Source organism: Glycine soja, chromosome 17 (assembly GCF_004193775.1).
Source record: "Glycine soja cultivar W05 chromosome 17, ASM419377v2, whole genome shotgun sequence".
In the NCBI taxonomy this organism is placed as follows: Eukaryota; Viridiplantae; Streptophyta; class Magnoliopsida; order Fabales; family Fabaceae; genus Glycine; species Glycine soja.
The window spans coordinates 9,529,412-9,550,507 of record NC_041018.1 but is presented as its reverse complement, the minus strand read 5'-3'; the positions used below and the strand labels follow the sequence as shown (position 1 = coordinate 9,550,507).

Below are 21,096 nucleotides of genomic sequence, written 5' to 3'. Positions count from 1 at the left end.
ACTTGGGTACATATCTTGTCAATCTTCTCATCTATCTTTTTTAAGAGATGATTTTGAGCTGGGCATTATCTGTCTGCCAGTTTAAGACTTCTTCGGCCTGGCTAGGGCGTTTGAGCTTTCCTTCTGGCCCTACTTTTATCGAAATTATGTAGGGCTTGGGTGAAACTTTTGTCACTGGATCTATCTTTTTGTCAAGAGAGGGAAACTCTTGATCATATAACGTGGAGGAAAACATCATGCAAACATGAAAGACTAAAATAAATATAAAAAAACTCTTATTTTTGGAACCCAAATATTATTTAAGCGTTTTTAAAACTATAGATTACATTAAAAAACAAATAATATGAAATGAACATAAAATTTAACACAGCAAAACTAATGATGATGAGTTTAAGAAACAAATACTGATAGGATTAATCCCTTTAAACTAATCGTAATTAGAAAAGGCAAAGAGGGTTAAACCATCCCTTTCAAAGTGTACATTGTGATCTTTGCGACAACTACTTGTTTCTCGCCTTCTTTAATTTCTTGGAAATCAACAAACTAGTCGACCTAATACATCTCTGAATAGTCCACAAGAGATCCCCAACTCAAGGAACAAGACCCATCTCTGCATTTATCGTATAAGGAACAAGACACTACTTTCAAGTGGGTGACCATACTCCCTTGCAAAATAGAGGAAGATTAAATCAAATCTACCAAACTTTTGGACGTACGACAAAGACCTACACTTTTTTTTTTGGAGACAAAGAGGAAAAAACTAAGAAGCTAGAAGTCCCAATGGCTGATTTATCAACTAATAACTGAAAGCTAATATATTTTATATCCGAAGCTACCTCAAAAAAATGAAACTCAAGTAAGGTAGCATGACTAAGATTAGCTAAGGAATTGGCCTTTATTCTAATATGATTGCACTGGACATGCTCATAAGCTCACCAAAGATCATACATGGGGATTTAAGATTGATCTGGTGATGAAAAAAAAAGAATACAAAAGAAAGAGGTTACGTAATTTAAATTCTCTCATTAATAAAAGCTAACAATATTAACGATTAACGTTTTTCGATCAAATAAAGAAAACAAAGGGCATACACTAGTTAGAAAAAAAGGCAACCTTCATTGCCCATGTGAACCGTTGAAAAAGAATGAGATTCAACAATAATTTTCCCATCAATTAATTCCAAGGTATTCATGAAAACTCAATACAACAAATAGATTTCACAGTATAGGTTATTTATTACCGTGGCAGTGGTGGGTTGTATGTTGTTTACGCTTCATATTGCTATTGGACTTAGTGGCAAGCGTTTTTACTACGTTCTACAACTGCGAATATTGTAAAGGATTTCATGAGTGAGCATAATATATCAATAGTTAGGTTTTACAATTGTGGCTAAAGAATATTATACAATTCCGTAGGTGACAACAAAAGTAAATTCACTGGTTAAAAGATTAAAGAAATTATTATTGAGTCCTTACTCCTTTGTACATTTTCTAAATTTCAGATAGGTTAATTATTAAAATTGAGACTAAACAATAAAAACTAATGGGATTTCAATGATACGATTCGCTAAAGTCTTAAAATTAATACATTGCTTAAATAAAACCATATTGTTTAAACTTTAAAGAAATGATATTTAAATAAATATAACGAATAGTGTGTTGGACATTTTAGTGTAATTGATCTCTTTATTATGTTAAAATAAGAGTGCACGCTTGTTTTAATGTAATAACGAGATGTTCGGTTTAGGCAAAAGGTTGGAAGTTACATGGAAGTTACTAACTTCCATCAACGGTTGGAAGTTACATGGAAGTTACTAAAACTTCCATTAACGGCAATTTTTTAAAAATAAATAACTTCCATCAACCGCCAAAAACTACCGGTTCTTTGATTATAAATAATCATTCTGGTTCAGAAAGCATAACTATGTAAAAAACTCACAAGACCAAAACAAAACTCTTGAATTATAATCTTCTGATTTTATCCGATTGAACAATTTTGGTTGAACCCCGAAATTTGATTCAATCTGAAAGTGTTTATACACGACTTCAGATTTATCCAGGATTATCTCGATTTTCAAAATTAACCAACAAAAGATTGAATCAAATCTTTCGAGATGACGAACGATAGTTCGAAGATGACAAGCAAGTTTGCAAAGTTGGACAAGTTTGAAGGGCAGGATTTCAGAAGATGGCAGAAGAAGATGCACTTTCTCTTGACAACATTGAATGTGGTGTATGTGCTGAGTACACCAATGCCGGTGTATATGGAAGGCGAAACTCTGGATCAAACAAGGAAGCGTTCGAAATGGGAGAACGACGATTACATTTGTCGTGGACACATTCTGAACGGTATGTCTGACTCTCTCTTTGATATTTATCAAAATGTTGAGTCTGCTAAGGAATTATGGGACTCTCTTGAATCCAAGTATATGGCAGAAGATGCCTCAAGTAACAAATTCTTAGTTAGTAATTTCTTTAATTACAAAATGATTGATTCGAGGCCTGTTATGGAACAATATAATGAACTGCTGCGGATTTTGGGTCAGTTTACTCAACATGATTTGAAAATGGATGAATCCATTGCAGTTTCATCTATAATTGATAAACTGCCTTCTTCTTGGAAAGACTTCAAGCATACCTTGAAACATAAGAAGGAAGAGTTGACTCTGGTTCAACTCGGTAGTCATTTCATGATTGAGGAGTCGCTGAGGGCTCAGGAAATTGACAAAGTCAATGATAAAACCATAGCAGGTTCCTCTTCCGTTAATATGGTAGAGGAAAGTGGAACAGTTAAGCAAAATTACAATGCTAAAGGTAATAAACGAAAATTTCAAGGAAATAAGAACAAAGGTCCAAACAAACAGACAAAATTGTCATGTTGGAAGTGTGGGAAACCTGGTCATTTAAAGAGGGATTGCCGGGTGTTCAAAGGAAAGAACAAGGCTGGTCCAAGTGGGTCTAATGATCCTGAAAAGCAACAAGGTCAGATTGTAGTGAATAATTTTAATTCGAATACGAATTCAAATTATGTATCACTAATATCTGATGCATTCTATGTGCAGGATGATGACGTTGCTTGGTGGTTTGATTCGGGAGCAACAAGCCATGTGTGCAAAGATCGTCGTTGGTTCAAGGAATTTAGACCAATCGATGATGGCTCTATTGTGAAGATGGGCAATGTTGCAACTGAACCAATCCTAGGATTAGGTTGTGTGAATTTAGTTTTTACTTCCGGAAAAAGTTTGTATTTGGATAATGTCTTATTTGTACCTGGTATTCGTAAGAACTTATTGTATGGTATGGTTTTAAATAATTGTGGTTTCAAGCAAGTACTTGAAAGTGACAAGTACATCTTGTCAAGACATGGTTCGTTTGTTGGATTTGGTTATCGTTGTAATGGAATGTTTAAATTAAACATTGATGTTCCTTTTGTTCATGAATCTGTTTGTATGGCCTCGTGTAGTTCTATAACTAATATGACAAAATCAGAAATTTGGCATGCTAGATTAGGACATGTTCATTACAAAAGATTAAAAGATATGTCAAAAACAAGTATGATTCCTCCTTTTGATATGAACATTGAAAAATGCAAAACTTGCATGTTGACCAAGATCACTAGGAAACCTTTTAAGGATGTTAAAAGTGAGACTAAAGTCTTAGACCTTATTCATAGTGATTTGTGTGATTTGCATGCTACTCCATCATTAGGTCATAAAAAATATCTTGTTACTTTTATTGATGATGCATCAAGGTATTGTTATGTATATTTATTAAATACAAAAGATGAAGCTCTTGATAAATTTAAAATTTATAAGAAAGAGGTAGAACTTCATCAAAATGGGCTAATCAAAACTCTTCGTACGGATAGGGGAGGTGAGTATTATGATCCGGTTTATTTTCAATCTACTGGAATAATACATCAAACTACAGCTCCCTATACACCACAACAGAATGGTGTAGCCGAAAGGAAGAATAGAACCTTGAAAGAAATGGTGAATTCCATGTTATCCTATTCGGGTTTAAGTGAAGGATTTTGGGGTGAGGCTATGTTGACAGCCTGTTACTTGTTGAACCGAATTCCTAACAAAAGGAATAAGGTTACCCCATATGAACTTTGGCACAAAAAGACACCAAATTTGAGTTATCTCAAAATTTGGGGATGTAGGGCTGTAGTCAGGCTTACAGAACCTAAAAGGAAAACCATAGGTGAAAGAGGTATAGATTGCATATTTATTGGATATGCTGAACATTCTAAAGCATATAGATTCTATGTGCTAGAATCTAATGATTCTGTTGCTGTGAACTCGGTTATAGAGTCACGGGATGCTATCTTTGATGAACAAAGGTTTACATCTATACCTAGGCCAAAGGACATGAATTCCATGTCGAAAGTCTCAGTTAATATTGAGGATATACCTTCAACTAGTACTGAAACTAGAAAGAGTACGAGAGTAAGAAAGGCTAAGTCATTTGGTGATGACTTTCAACTCTATTTGGTTGAAGGGTCAAGGAATGATATTGAATTTCAATATCAATATTGCCTTAATGTTGAGGAAGACCCAAAGACTTTTAGTGAAGCAATGGCTTCAAGGGATGCTGTATTCTGGAAAGAAGCAATCCAAAGTGAGATGGATTCCATCATGCAAAATAATACATGGAAATTGGTTGACTTACCTCCTGGATGTAAGCCATTAGGATGTAAGATGATCTTTAGGAGAAAGATGAAAGTGGATGGTACTGTTGACAAGTACAAAGCCAGATTGGTTATCCAAGGCTTTAGGCAAAAGGAGGGTATTGATTTTTTCGATACATATGCTCCTGTTGCTAGGATATCCACTATTAGACTGTTGTTAGCACTTGCTGCTATCCACAATCTGATGATTCACCAAATGGATGTGAAAACTGCATTCTTAAATGGTGAATTGGATGAAGAGATATACATGAAACAACCTGAAGGGTTTGTTATGCCAGGAAATGAAAATAAGGTGTGTAAACTGATGAAATCTCTTTATGGCTTGAAACAAGCGCCTAAGCAATGGCATCAAAAATTTGATGAGGTTGTGTTGTCTAGTGGTTTTGTTATAAACCAAGCAGATAAATGTCTATACAGCAAGTTTGATACTCATGGCAAAGGAGTTATCATTTGTCTGTATGTAGACGACATGTTGATCTTTGGTACCGACCAAGATCAAGTTGATGAAACTAAGGCATTTTTGTCTTCTAAGTTTGATATGAAAGATATGGGGGAGGCGGATGTGATCTTAGGAATAAAGATCAAACGTGGAAACAATGGTATTTCCATCTCTCAATCACATTATATTGAGAAGATATTGGAGAAATTTAATTTTAAAGATTGTTCTCCGGTAAGTACTCCCATTGATCCTAACCTGAAGCTATTACCTAATAAAGGTGTAGCAGTGTCTCAACTTGAATACTCAAGGGCGATAGGATCACTCATGTATGCAATGATTAGTACTAGGCCTGATATAGCTTATGTTGTTGCTAAACTCAGTAGGTTTACAAGTAATCCTAGTTCTCATCATTGGCAAGCTATGAATAGAGTATTCAAGTACTTAAAGGGAACCATTGACTATGGTTTGACATATACTGGATTTCCTTCGGTTATTGAAGGTTACTCTGATGCAAGTTGGATAACCAATATGGAGGATTATTCATCCACAAGTGGTTGGGTATTCCTCCTTGGAGGAGGTGCTATCTCTTGGGCATCCAATAAACAGACCTGCATTACAAATTCAACAATGGAATCTGAATTTGTAGCTTTAGCAGCTGCTGGTAAAGAAGCTGAGTGGCTAAGAAATCTAATCTATGAGATTCCATTGTGGCCCAAACCTATACCTCCCATGTCTATCAGGTGTGATAGTCAGGCAACTTTGGCTAAGGCATATAGTCAAGTGTATAATGGGAAGTCTAGACACTTGGGTGTTAGACACAACATGGTTCAGGAGTTAATCATGCATGGTGTGATATCAGTGGAGTTTGTGAGAACTCAGCATAATTTGGCCGATCATTTAACCAAAGGGTTAAGTAGAGATCTCGTAAAAAGGTCGGCTGTGGGATTAGGATTAAAGTCCATCTGAAATATCTTATGTTAAGATACCCAATTCCCATCTAATATGACATTAGGTGCTGAATTCAATGTGGAAAGCTTAACATGTAGAGATTGGAACACATCATCGAAAGTATCCCAAAAGGAATGTGTTCGGTTCTGTAAGTTAAGGAGGTTGAAGTATAACTTCTCAATGGTTCTTTTGAAAAATTGCATTTACAGGTGCAAGAAAGAAAAGGACTACCTATATAAGCATGAAGTTTAGCCGCTTCAAGAAGCTGGGACTTGGCTTTGATATGCTTATGAAGGATAGGGACACAGGCTAGTAAAACTAGTGTCGAGCAAGAGTAATGTTATAAACTATTGTGCAGATTATCTTCATGTATTCATTATGAATAGAAAGGGTTCAATCCTTAGTGACACCCTGATATTCGAATATTTGAAACGTGTAATTTGCTAAGATGAAATTCAATCGTCACGATATTTCATCTATGCAGTAGTTTGTGGTATGTTATGACTTTGGTGATTTGATCGGTAATTACACTAAAATGGGGGAGGTTTGTTGGACATTTTAGTGTAATTGATCTCTTTATTATGTTAAAATAAGAGTGCACGCTTGTTTTAATGTAATAACGAGATGTTCGGTTTAGGCAAAAGGTTGGAAGTTACATGGAAGTTACTAACTTCCATCAACGGTTGGAAGTTACATGGAAGTTACTAAAACTTCCATTAACGGCAATTTTTTAAAAATAAATAACTTCCATCAACCGCCAAAAACTACCGGTTCTTTGATTATAAATAATCATTCTGGTTCAGAAAGCATAACTATGTAAAAAACTCACAAGACCAAAACAAAACTCTTGAATTATAATCTTCTGATTTTATCCGATTGAACAATTTTGGTTGAACCCCGAAATTTGATTCAATCTGAAAGTGTTTATACACGACTTCAGATTTATCCAGGATTATCTCGATTTTCAAAATTAACCAACATAGTGTTAATGTAAACACGAGACATAGCTAAATATACACCAGAGCCAATTGCCCGTTATGATTTTTTATAAAAAAAACCTGTAGATACATTTCCTTACTCCTCTCAAATTGAGTTTCTAAAAATATCTCAAGTTTTACTTTTCTCAAACTGAATTTCTATGAACAAAATTACTCTCAAATATACTTTTGATGAATAATCAAAAATAATTTCAAATTCATTTTACTTTCAAAAGTACTTCTAAAATTCTTCCACTAAAAATTCAAACGCACCTAAATTTGTGAACTTAAATTTATCCCAAACTTAAAACTTAAGATGATAAACTTTAATCCAAATATGTAAATACTTGTTGCACACACCAAAATGTTCAAATCCTAGTTGAAGCCAATCCACAAGACACATCCTTCTTTGTTTGAGTACATTAAAAGTTGTGAAACCGGTCAACCAAATACACTGATTAAAAGTTAGGATTATTTTTAAAAAAAAATTTAATAATAAAAAAGTGGATGAAGTTTTGGATATAATTTGCGATGGTTTAAAGGTTGAAATAATCCTTTGCTCTTATAATTTTTTTATTATTTTATATTTCAAGCTTTTTTTGTTTTAGTATTTTTCTAGTTGTTGGCATTGTTAAGTAACATATCAACAAGCATAATAATGATATTTATAGTCCATTGACTTGTTACATGCTAAGAAATCTGATAATACAATCACATGTATTTTTTTTAATTGCATTTTTAAATCATCATCAACTAATATGTCATAATTAACGGTTTACAATAGACAAGGATTCAAGAATAAAAAAAATATATGTGATTATCTTACTAGAAAAACAAATCATGGGACTATCAATATTTTTGTTACATCATCAATTAACACTTTTATAATTCACTTGAATGCAAAAACTAAAACCAAATAATCCTTTGATCCTATAATTTCAACCTTTAAAACATTATCAATTTGTGATATTTTAAAGGTTGAAATAATCCTTTGCTCCTATAATTTTTTTTTATTTTAGTATTTCAAACTTTTTTTTGTTTTAGTATTTTTCAAGTAACATATCAACAAACATAATAATGATGTTGATAGTCTATTGACTTGTTACACACTAATAAGTCTGACAAGATAATCATATGTATTTTTTTTAATTGCATTTTTAAATCATCATCAACTAATTTGTCATAATTAACGATTTGTAATAGGCAAGAATTCAAGAATAATATATATATATATATATATATATATATATATATATATATATATAATTATCTTGCTAGAAAAATAAATCATGGGACTATCAATACTTTTGTTACATCATCAATTAATACCTTTATAATTTACTTGACTGCAAAAACTAAATATTTTTTTTATAAAGGGACTAAAATTAAAAAAAAAATCTTTAGAAAGACTAAAATTAATATCCCGTATTTATAAGGTCAAAAGGTTATTTATGTATTTTTTTATTATATTAAGTCATATAGTTGTTTATCTTTCTACCAAAAAAATATATATACTTGTTCATCACATTAATACGACAAATATAAACATTGATGACACGTGTATTAGGACATAAGCTATGGTCTGGATTTTCTTATAATAAATGAATTATGAAATTACATAATTAATTTAGTGCAAGACCAAATTTGTAAACAACCAACTTTGATTGTACATAGATCTAGCTAAGAAATTGGTGACCCAAAAAATCTAATTAATAAATTTAAATTTCAAATTAATAATACAGAGATGGTTGTAGTATTGACCTCGAGTTATATGTTTAGTATTTAATATGATATATATATGTCAAAAAAATATTTAATATGATACATTCATTAGAATACTCAATTAAAATAAATTAAAAACTCAACAAAAAATAAAAATTATTTAGTTGAGGAAAACAAATAAATTAGGCCTCATGCCTTAAAAGATCTATTAAATCTTATAGACCAACCTATTTATATGCATATAGCATTATTATATTACACATAATGAGATAAAACTTGTATAATTTTATTAATACACTTATTTAAGCTGATAGACCTGCCATAAGTGTATTGGCTTTTTAATAAGCCTTATCATAAGATAGACTCTTATATATATATATATATATATATATATATATATATATTTAAAATAGTTAATATGACAGTCTCAACTTTGTTTTTTTAAACTAAACTCAAGCCTACTAAAACCTAGATTGGTGTGACTTATTTTCACATGTAGTTTTTTTTTTTTTGTCACAAGAGCAATAACCCATGTAGTCCTCATTCATAAAATAGGAAAACACATATAATTTTCAATAAAAAAGATGTAAAAATAATTTGAACAAAACTCATACACTTTTTCAATGATATTGATTTGAGTGGAATCAGCCTTGAATTCAAATTTTATGGATAAAAAAATTATAATTATAAAAAAGTAATTCTACTAAAAAATAAAAATGACCAATTAGTGGAAGCAGCAAGTTGTGCATCTTCAAGTGTCAATTATTTTCCCAAAACGAGAAAAGCAAATCAGCGTATGTCCATAGCAAAACGACGCAGTGTATAACCGTTTTGCAAAAAAGTAACCCGACCAGGTCAGCAATTCCGCACAGTACTGGGCAGCATCACGTCACGTTAGTATGCAATGTGTTGTTGGGTTGTTATAACGGAATATTGAAAATTACGACGATGCCCCTCTGTGAGAGAGCGAGTAGGAGTAGGAGCGCGTGTGGAAACTGTAGAAACCCCTTGGCTTGTCTTTCCCGCGGCCATTAAATGAGGGTCCTCTAACAGCACGCAGACACTATGTTGCACTTTAACGAAGGCACCAACTCAGTCTGTGGAGAAGGATGAAAGAGAAGGTGCGGCCATTAATGCAGACTCTCAAGTCCCAACCACCTACTACTAACCAACGCTAAAAACAACCACAACAACAACAACTTGTAGTAGTAGTAGAAGCGGTGCAGTTTCCCAGCCAGGAAGGAGAGGCCGCAATGTGGAACTCCGCCGAGAACGCCTTCGCCAGATCGTCGTCGTTCAGGGAGGAAACTGAGGACGAGGAAGCGTTGCGCTGGGCGGCGCTCGAGAGGCTTCCCACGTACAAGCGAGCGCGCCGCGGAATCTTCAAGAATGTCATTGGCGACATCAAGGAGATCGACGTCAGAGATCTCCAGGCGCAGGAGCAGCGCCTTCTTCTTGAAAGGCTCGTTGACTGTGTCGACAATGATCCTGAGAGGTTCTTCCAACGCATGAGAAGCCGATTTGACGCGTAATCTCTCTCTCTCTCTCTGAGTAATTAACATGACTTGCGATTCTAAAGCAATTGCGTCAATTACGTTATATTGATTGTGCTGTACACGATTCTGGTCTCTGCAGAGTAGGTTTGCATTTTCCGAAAATCGAAGTTCGATTTCAGGACTTGACCGTTGAGACTTACGTACATGTCGGTAGCAGAGCTCTGCCAACGATTCCCAATTTCATTTGTAATATGACTGAGGTGCTGCTTTCTTTTTTCCTTGCTTTGATCTGGATTATGTTATGTATATATTTGTTTATTAGTTTGTTTTGGACGTAGTTCTGATGTGTTTCCGTTTTGTCATTAGGCTCTTTTAAGACAGTTGCGGATGTACAGAAGAAAGAGAAGCAAATTGACAATTCTAGCAGATATCAGTGGGATTATTAAACCTTCAAGGTCAGGGTTTACAAGTTATTTTACTTTATTAGGCAAAGAAAAATAGTTCATGCACCCATTTGTGTAGACGAGTAGGGCTATATGTGACTTATCTGATTTTGTCTCGTAAAACAGTCAATTATTCTCATTCTCGTTGCTTAAAATTATAAAAATGAGTTAATTTAATTATTTAGATAGTCAATTTCACGTCTTACAAATCTTTTTTTTTAAAGTCAAACCTAAATTTAGTGTTGGACTCCCCTTGCTCATATGCTAATATACACATACAACCTGTTTGGTTTGAGAGAAATTAGATGGGAAAGAATAAAATTAAGTTGGGTTAAAAAAAAAATGAGGCTCCTCTATTATTTCTTACTTATTTCACATATCTCTTTATGTCTCTTTTTTATCTCTTATTTATTTATTTATAATTTATTTTCACTCATTTTTGTTTGTTATTTTTATTTTTGTTCATTTTACTATTTCATCTCCTCGAGGCATATAGAGAGAGAAAAAGATAAAAGAAAAAAATTATTAATAAAGTAGAATAATAAGGTTAATTTAGTGATAAAATGAAAGAAAAAAAAAGAAAGAAAATGTTGAAAGTTTTATTTTTTCTTGGTAACAAAAAATTAATAATTAATCTTTGTCAATAAAAAACTACTAATAAAGCAAAAAAATGAGAATAATAAAGTTTTAGAGAAAATAAGCTATGTATAAATAATGTAAAATAATTTATATAGTTATTTAATCATAAGTATAATAAATTTATATCATTGATGATTTAAAATAGAATGATAATATAAACTTATTTTATAATTATCCATCATCATTAAATTCATAAAAGTTTCTTAGCATATTCATCAATTAACTACTGCTCATTAGGTAAATGCAGGGTTTAAGTCACCACGGTAGGTTCAACATTGCCTTTTTTATTTTTTTTTTCTGTTGTTTTCTGTTGACTGCTGAGACAATAGTTCAACCTAGCGTTAACTGCATTTTGACTGTTTGACATATCAAAAGGACAAAAAGGGCGACTTTTTTCATTCAACTACTACTCTCATTCAAAGAAAATTTACATGGATAAAATCCAAAAATTAACGAATCAATTTCTCGTTTTTGGTACAACAAATTAATTGATTCCAGAAACATTGTTTTACTACTTATATTTTATTCAAAATTGATGAATATTTTTCAACTTCATTTACCCGATAATTGCATTCGTTACATGCATGGTGTTACACAGGCAGGCACATAAAGTTGTCATTTTTTATTTTTAATCTTTGTTGGCAAAAATTTTGTTTTTATCGTTGTCAAGTACTGTATTAAATACTATTTTAATAGTAATTTTTTCAAAATCAAAATGTAATTTTTTTGCATGTTTGGTTTGTTATTCTTGCAGGCTAACGTTGCTGTTGGGTCCGCCAAGCTCTGGAAAAACAACACTACTATTAGCTCTTGCTGGTAGGCTAGGACCTGGGTTGCAGGTACTAAGTTTTCCAATTGGATTAACAAAATTAAAATGGGGTTTCTCTATGGCTGGACGCCCAACTACTATGCCAATAGTATCGGAAATTTTTGCCAGACATGCTGTTTAAGCTTTAACTGAGTACCCGCAACTAAGAATGAATTAATAGGTTGCTTGGAGATTGGAATTAATAAGAACCACGTTCCGAAGTCCTAATAACCGGAGACTCATTCTGAAGGATTTTCTGCAGCCTGTTTGGAGTTATCTAATATCTATAAAACAGAGTTTGCGTATACAGAATAGCAGGATTTAGTAAATTGCATTGGTCCTAATGGAAGCTGGCTTGTTTACCCAGTTAGGGTGTAATGGAAAAAAAATTGTACATTAATATTGCAACTACAAAAGTATTTATTTGCATGGTGTAAGTTGATTACAAAATCAATGGCGAAGGTAAAGTCGACATTGTTATTATGGTTGACTTATTATTATTATTATTATTATTATTTTATTCTTTTTATTGAAGAAGTCGACAATGGCTTTGTAAAATTCCTCTTCAAAGTTGACCTTTTCATTATCAACTTACATCATGTAACTGATGTAAGTAAATACTTCTATAGTTATATTATTAAAGGAATTTTATTTTCATTATACACAACTGGATAAAAAAGCCGATAAATGCCTTCTCTATTTGATTCATACTTGGTAATAAATATAAATAGCTTAATTGACCAAAGGGGTAATGGCCAATAGTTGCTATGCTCCATTTTGGATTTAAACCTTGGTTCTTCCCCCCATCTCATATATGTATTTATGCCCTTCGAAGATGTCAGGGAACATTACATACAATGGACATAGCCTGAAAGAGTTCGTTCCTCAGAGAACCTCTGCCTATGTTAGCCAACAAGATCGGCATGTGGCAGAGATGACCGTGAGAGAAACTCTCCAGTTTGCTGGTCGCTGTCAAGGCGTTGGATTTAAATTTGGTATGCTTTTACGTGATTGTGTTAACATATATTCAATTTGCACTTTATATGCTAATTACTAAATTTTGGACTCTTACCAGATATGTTGCTGGAACTTGCCAGAAGAGAAAAGAATGCTGGAATAAAACCAGATGAAGATCTTGATCTGTTCATGAAGGTACCTTTTCATTTTCTTTTCTAAAATTTATAAACTTTATTTATGGATACAAATTAATCTACTCTAGTTTATTTTTGTAGTCATTAGCTCTCGGGGGACAGGAAACAAATCTTGTGGTGGAGTACATCATGAAGGTATTCTCTAAGTACTGTTGTTACTCTTGAATGCACAACGAATTTTCTTGTGATTGCGACCTGAGGTCCTGAAATATTTTTGGCTAGGGATTTATTTTGAAACATTTTTTATTAATGGAATTCGTTATGCAAAATAATTATTCTGTTGGATACAATACGTGAGTGTGTATGAAGTGAGAAAGGTGCGCATAAGAAGAATTAGGGAAAGAGTGGTGGATTATTAGCTTGGATTACGAGCCAAAATTGAAAGGTGGATTAACAAAGCTTGGATTAGGCCAAAATTCTTTAGCTAGCCTTGGATCATGTTTTTGTGACGACTCACGATTCACAAACTGAGCCACAACAAGTTAACTAAAATACTCACATTAAATCTAGTATATGTTATCAAACTCTACAGACATTTGGTACTACTATTTTAGTAAGCAACATATTAGATATTTTAAGAAAATCAAAATTATAATTCGCTAAAATACTTATTTTAAAAAATAAGTCTATTTTAGCAAATCTCAAAATAAAATGTTAAATAATGTAAAAAATATAACAGGCAAAAATAAAAAATTGATTTCTTTTCTATATCTTTTATTTCAGTTTGATCTATAAGTTTTAAAAAATTTAGTTTGATTCCTTAACCTGTCTATTAAATTATGTTGTCCTTTCATTCTATCAGTTATTATACTAACATTGTCGAATGTTGACTATGAAGATGCCGCATCTTATGAGTATTTGTCAAATCAGTAAAATTAACATTGTAATACAAAATTATCCACTAAGGCCCAATGTGAAACAGCTTAACTTTTTCAGCAAGTAATCTCAATGAAGATTCATTAGCCACTAGTATCCGTGTCTTATGTCTGAATTATTATATCGTTATTTCATTTTTTGTTGTTTTTGGATCTTCCGAACTCCCAAGTACTAAAATATTTTTCACAAAGATATTAGGTTTGGACATATGTGGTGACACATTAGTGGGAGATGAAATGCTCAAGGGCATCTCAGGGGGGCAAAAGAAGCGGCTTACAACAGGTTAAGGAAGGACATGCATTACTTTGTCTTGTGTACTAGCATGTTAGATGTGTTCGGTATATGCTAATCAGTTTATGTGTGATTTACAGGTGAATTATTAATTGGTCCAGCAAGAGTGCTGTTCATGGATGAGATATCAACTGGTCTTGATAGTTCAACTACTTATCAAATTATCAGATATCTTAAGCATTCAACCCGTGCACTTGATGGGACCACAATTGTATCCCTTCTTCAACCAGCTCCAGAGACCTATGAATTGTTTGATGATGTTATTCTTTTGTGCGAGGGTCAGATTGTATATCAGGGTCCCCGTGAAGCTGCTGTTGATTTTTTCAAACAAATGGGATTCAGTTGTCCTGAGCGAAAAAATGTAGCAGATTTCTTACAAGAAGTGAGTAGCCATAATGGAATTTATGTTTCCACTATAGTTGGTTTTAGTGACGGTTCACCTGATACTTCAAATTCTTGTCAACAGGTTACGTCTAAGAAGGACCAAGAGCAGTACTGGTCCGTTCCCGATCGCCCTTACCGATACGTACCTGTTGGGAAATTCGCTGAAGCATTTTCCTTGTATCGTGAGGGAAGGATTTTGTCTGAGCAACTAAATTTACCTTTCGATAGACGCTATAATCATCCAGCTGCCTTGGCAACTGTTAGCTATGGCGCGAAAAGGCTCGAACTTCTCAAGACTAATTACCAGTGGCAGAAGCTTCTTATGAAGCGGAACTCATTTATCTATGTTTTTAAATTTGTTCAGGTAATCCTACCGGTATAAATATACTGTTAAAGCATAAAAGAGTTAATGATTTATAGATTTCTAAACTAATTCTCGTGATAAAAATCACCTCAAGAAAAAAACAATAATTCTTGTGGTCTCTTAAACTAGACAATTCTTTCTTTAACTTGTGAAAACTTGTTTTAGCCATCTCGAATTCTTTTTTTTTTTCCTATATGTGACTGTAACGTTTGACTTTTAATTGGTTCTAAGATGGATGTAACAATGTAAGGTTTATGTAGCTGATCTTGACCCTTATTTACTAATTCCAGCTGCTTTTGGTTGCCTTAATTACAATGAGTGTTTTCTTCCGAACAACGATGCACCATAATACAATTGACGATGGAGGCTTATATCTTGGGGCACTGTACTTCTCTATGGTTATTATTCTTTTCAATGGTTTTACCGAGGTGTCAATGTTAGTTGCAAAGCTTCCAGTTCTTTACAAGCACAGAGATTTGCATTTCTATCCTAGCTGGGCATATACACTTCCTTCTTGGTTCCTTAGTATCCCAACTTCCCTGATAGAGGCTGGATGCTGGGTGACGGTCTCTTACTATGCAAGTGGATATGATCCTGCATTTACTAGGTATCTCTTATGTTCACTTTGTGATTTCAATTTCATTTATTCTTAGAGTTTCTTTTAAGCGACTATTTTGTGTACTACTGGACCTGCAGATTTTTGCGGCAGTTCTTGCTTTTTTTCTTCCTGCACCAGATGTCTATAGGTCTGTTTCGTTTGATAGGATCCTTGGGCCGGAATATGATAGTATCCAATACCTTTGGATCCTTTGCCATGTTGGTTGTAATGGCTCTTGGCGGATATATAATTTCAAGAGGTCGAACATCAATTTCAATATTTTTGTGTTTCTAAATTCGGTTTGGAAAAGTAATTTTTCTGACTTTATATCTCATTTTTGGGCAGACCGTATACCTGTTTGGTGGATATGGGGTTTTTGGATTTCTCCATTGATGTATGCACAAAACTCAGCTTCTGTGAACGAGTTCCTTGGACATTCTTGGGATAAGGTATAAGCCTTCATGTTATTATAATGTGTTTCTTTCAGAACCATTGTAAATATTTGGGAAATGCAGATGATAATGCTAATTTCCTTACTGCGTTGAAAATGTACTCACTATTTAATTTCTTTACAGAAAGCTGGAAATCAGACTACCTATTCATTGGGTGAGGCAGTATTAAAAGAGCGAAGTTTGTATGCAGAAAACTATTGGTATTGGATTGGTCTTGGGGCAATGGTTGGATACACAATTTTGTTCAACATTCTATTTACAATCTTCTTGGCTTACCTTAATCGTAAGGCACATTCTGTATAAAGCCTTTTTCTATTGTTGCGGTGCCATATATCTGTGCTTCATAGGCCAAAATTAACTTTTGTTTAGAGGAGTATTTCTATATATCTTATTTCCCTAATATTTTCTTCAGCCTTGGGAAGACAACAAGCTGTAGTTTCAAAGGATGAGCTGCAAGAAAGAGAAAAGAGAAGAAAAGGTGAAAGTGTTGTTATAGAGCTGAGAGAGTACTTGCAGCGTTCGGCATCAAGTGGTTTGTAAATTATGAATTATGTGTGTGTGTGTGTGGTACTTGACCGTTACTAAATAGCTGGGACGTGACATTTCATCCAATTGTCATATATTCTCAGGAAAGCATTTTAAGCAAAGGGGAATGGTTCTCCCATTTCAACCACTTTCCATGGCTTTCAGCAATATCAATTACTATGTGGATGTCCCTTTGGTATATAAACCGATCATTCCTTTTAATTTATAAAATTTAATTTATGGTACATGAAATGCTATTTTATTCAATTATTGCTTCAGGAATTGAAACAACAAGGGATAGTAGAGGACAAGCTACAGCTTCTTGTTAATGTTACCGGAGCCTTTAGACCTGGTGTGTTGACAGCATTGGTTGGAGTAAGTGGTGCCGGAAAAACGACGCTGATGGATGTGTTAGCTGGCAGAAAAACTGGTGGAGTCATAGAAGGGAGTGTATATATATCTGGCTATCCCAAAAGGCAAGACTCTTTTGCAAGAATTTCCGGTTACTGTGAGCAAACTGACGTTCATTCCCCTTGTTTGACTGTCTGGGAATCCTTACTGTTCTCTGCTTGGCTTCGATTATCTTCAGACGTTGACTTCGAGACACAAAAGGTGGGAGACATAGTATTGCCTTTTTGCATATTATAGGGATAGACATGCAATACATTTTGGTATTCTGTTGATTAAAAATAAATAACTTCTGGAGAGTTTTGATTACCAGGCCTTCGTTGAGGAGGTAATGGAGCTTGTGGAGCTCACTCCGTTAAGTGGAGCACTAGTGGGCCTACCTGGAATTGATGGTCTGTCAACTGAACAGCGAAAAAGATTGACTATAGCTGTTGAATTGGTTGCCAATCCTTCTATAGTCTTCATGGATGAACCCACTTCTGGATTGGATGCCCGGGCTGCAGCCATTGTGATGAGAACTGTGAGGAATATAGTGAATACTGGGCGAACAATTGTGTGCACGATCCATCAGCCTAGCATAGACATATTTGAATCCTTTGATGAGGTATTCTCTTTACGAGAGGGCTTTTCAAGCATTCCTTATTAACATGGATATTTGGAGTTGTACTTATGACCAATAGGCAACATATTGTCTCTCTCTCATGGAGCAACTTACTTTTTTGTTGACATTATTATATAGTTAAACTGTAATTTCTTTCTATTTTGTTTGTGTACGAGTAACATATGCCCGTAGCTGTTGTATGTTCCAGTTTTCCTGGTCCTGTCTATAATGAAATGATTGGTGGTTTCGAAGAGAGCATCATATATTATTTTTCTATTTGAATTTCTCTTTTAAACTTGCTTTCTCTTCACTAGTCTGACGAAATACCAACTTTTACAGCTTCTGTTTATGAAAAGGGGAGGAGAGCTCATTTATGCTGGTCCACTTGGCCCTAAATCGAGTGAACTAATTAGTTATTTCGAGGTCAGTTGATGCAAGCTTAGCTTTCACTGAACAAGTGGTATATGGTGGAATGGTGATAAAGCAATCCTCAATTATTCATAATATCAATTATCTATGTAGGCAATCGAAGGAGTTCCAAAGATCAGGTCTGGATATAACCCTGCTACGTGGATGCTGGAGGCTACTTCTTCAGTTGAAGAAAACAGATTGGGAGTGGACTTTGCAGAAATCTACAGAAAATCAAGTTTATATCAGTATGTACATTTTTTGGCGGTAAATTTTGTACATGATTTTTTTATTTATATAAACATACCATGTTTTTCTTCAGATATAACCAAGAGTTGGTTGAAAGGTTGAGCAAGCCTAGTGGTAATTCAAAAGAATTGCATTTTCCAACCAAGTATTGCCGGTCATCTTTTGAGCAGTTCCTAACTTGTCTATGGAAGCAAAATCTTTGTTACTGGCGTAACCCTCAGTACACTGCTGTTCGCTTTTTTTACACTGTCATAATCTCATTGATGCTTGGGTCAATATGCTGGAGATTTGGTGCTAAAAGGTCCTTCTCTCTTCATTTTTCTTTTCTTCTATGGATCTTCAATTCCAAGTAACATTCTGTTTCAAATTTGGGAAGCCACGCAATGTTTCAAATTTGGTGCTAAAAGGTCCTTCTCTCTTCCATTTATTTTAATCATTAGGTACATCTCTGCAATGTTTTCCTGATAGAAGTAAGGACCTATGATGTATCCCATAAATGTGTAAACATATATTAAGACAGCCCTGCTAGACATGAGCAATTGACAGACATCTTGTTGAATAAGTTTTAGTTAGAACATCGTGAAGACATCTTGTCTGGATATTCATGGCATGGTTAGATTCTTTGGACAGAACTTAGATGTTGTACCAAAAGATTTGGAGTTTCATCTTGATAATCTCCTCTATAAGGATTCTATTAAATGTTAGTGCCTATTATCGAGGTGAAACTACAATTCTGATTGGAGAACAGTACCAACATCACCTATGGTACTGCATTTAAGTTTTGTCCTTTCTGTTTTTTAACCATCAGACTTTATGTAACAACCATGTTATTACTTTTGCAGGGAAACGCAGCAAGATCTATTCAATGCCATGGGATCGATGTATTCGGCAATCCTCTTCATTGGTATAACAAATGGCACAGCTGTTCAGCCTGTTGTTTCTGTGGAAAGATTTGTTTCTTATAGAGAAAGAGCTGCAGGGATGTATTCGGCTTTATCATTTGCATTTGCTCAGGTATTTTTTCAGATATAACATTCATTTAGAATTAGTGCATGGAAATAGCAGGTTTCCGTAAGTTGAGTCACTTTTTATCCTACAATGTGCAGGTTGTGATTGAGTTCCCTTATGTGTTCGCACAAGCTATTATATACTCTTCAATATTCTATTCCATGGCTTCCTTTCTCTGGACTTTTGATCGGTTCATTTGGTACTTATTCTTCATGTATTTTACGATGTTATATTTTACCTTCTATGGAATGATGACAACGGCTGTCACACCAAATCATAACGTTGCTGCCATCATTGCTGCTCCATTTTATATGTTGTGGAACCTTTTCAGTGGTTTTATGATTCCTCACAAGGTATGGAAACTGATACTTCATTGCTTCTTTCTGGAGTGTTGGCTTATTTAGGTCACTCTAGAATCAATGTTACAAAAAATGCCGGAGCATGAAATGCATTAAGGAGAATTTCTATTATAGTAGATCCATTTTAGTAAATAAAAATTAATCCCGACTTTTGTCCTTGAAAAGTTATCAAAATACTAAATTTTTGTCATTGACTGCATTCATCCATTTGCTCCCAATAAACAATAACTTCTAGACTATTTTGATGTAAAAAATTTATCATCAGGTATTATAATGATGTAAAATATTTCAACTAAACTGATATACCGAAAAGTTTTAAGGGATTTTACTCATAAATAACTATCAACTTGATGTTTTCTGTGATTCTTTGAGAGTTTTATTTAACTAAAGTGTTAGTGTTTTGTTCTAATCAAACAAAACAGTTCCACGTAAAACAAATCATCTAATTTCACATGGCAATTACACAAGATCCATACTCCAGAGAATGTTTGAATATGTATTGCTGTTTTGTTTCTTTTATAATTGTATGATGCAACTTTTAGGCAGATCCATTATTCTTTGATATTCTCTTGCTACTTTGATTGGCATATTATTATACGTGGAGAGAAAAATACATCAACTTGTGTACTTAAATCTGTCATCTAATAACTTTTCTGCTTCTTTAATTTCTCAGAGGATCCCTATTTGGTGGAGATGGTATTACTGGGCAAACCCTGTAGCATGGAGTCTGTATGGTCTGCTAACTTCACAGTATGGTGGCGATACTCATTTAGTGAAGCTCTCTGATGGAAACTCGATGACTATAAGAGAGGTACTCAAACACGTGTTTGGGTACAGGCATGATTTCTTGTGCGTTACTGCTGTTATGGTGGCGGGCTTCTGCATATTTTTTGGAGTTATATTTTCATTTGCAATTAAATCCTTCAATTTCCAAAGGAGATGATGGGATGAGACTTGCTAGCCACTAGAGATATTGTAACCAAATTATATCAGTTTTTCAATACCTCATAAAAATAAGCGTGACATCTGTATAGCGATATGATTATATTTATAGCATAGCACTAGTGTGCTTTTAGGGTTTGTAAACTAATAAGAATACATTATCCAAATTATTTTTGTTTTACATAATTCAGGGACAAATTAGTTGTAAGGTGACGTATTATTGGTTTATAGGGATTCTGTTAGATATGAAGTCAGATTACTGGTTAGTAATGACAGATTTTGGTGAAAGTGAATAATATATATATATATATATATA

General features: G+C 33.9%; 1 protein-coding gene across 2 annotated transcripts; it reads left to right on the top strand.

Moving 5' to 3' along the window:
- Positions 1–9,840: 9,840 nt before the first annotated feature.
- Positions 9,841–21,055, top strand: LOC114393815 (ABC transporter G family member 32-like). 2 transcript variants are annotated; one of them, XM_028355272.1, is made up of 24 exons: positions 9,842–10,306; positions 10,414–10,534; positions 10,641–10,729; positions 12,111–12,195; positions 13,000–13,159; positions 13,240–13,316; positions 13,397–13,450; positions 14,383–14,473; positions 14,563–14,864; positions 14,949–15,230; positions 15,521–15,837; positions 15,927–16,087; positions 16,174–16,277; positions 16,404–16,563; positions 16,693–16,812; positions 16,910–17,001; positions 17,085–17,417; positions 17,527–17,817; positions 18,154–18,237; positions 18,337–18,470; positions 18,545–18,772; positions 19,314–19,485; positions 19,578–19,832; positions 20,512–21,055. In XM_028355272.1, the coding sequence occupies exons 1-24, from the start codon at positions 10,032–10,034 to the stop codon at positions 20,779–20,781; spliced, it is 4,257 nt and encodes a 1,418-aa protein (XP_028211073.1). In that variant the 5' UTR covers positions 9,842–10,031; the 3' UTR covers positions 20,782–21,055. The 2 variants fall into 2 exon arrangements, 1 of the variants encoding a protein (XP_028211073.1); XR_003662609.1 differs by lacking the exons at positions 19,578–19,832; positions 20,512–21,055 and having other exon boundaries at positions 9,841–10,306; positions 18,545–18,878; positions 19,314–19,446.
- The last annotated feature ends 41 nt before the right edge of the window (positions 21,056–21,096 follow it).

What these genes read in the sequence shown, in the direction of transcription:
- LOC114393815 (XM_028355272.1), top strand. Translation starts at nt 10,032, where the DNA reads ATGTGGAACTCCGCCGAGAACGCCTTCGCCAGATCGTCGTCGTTCAGG. An exon ending in TGGTGGAGTACATCATGAAG is followed by an intron (nt 13,451 to 14,382) that starts GTATTCTCTAAG and finishes TTTTTCACAAAG; the next exon opens with ATATTAGGTTTGGACATATG. An exon ending in ATGTTTTTAAATTTGTTCAG is followed by an intron (nt 15,231 to 15,520) that starts GTAATCCTACCG and finishes TACTAATTCCAG; the next exon opens with CTGCTTTTGGTTGCCTTAAT.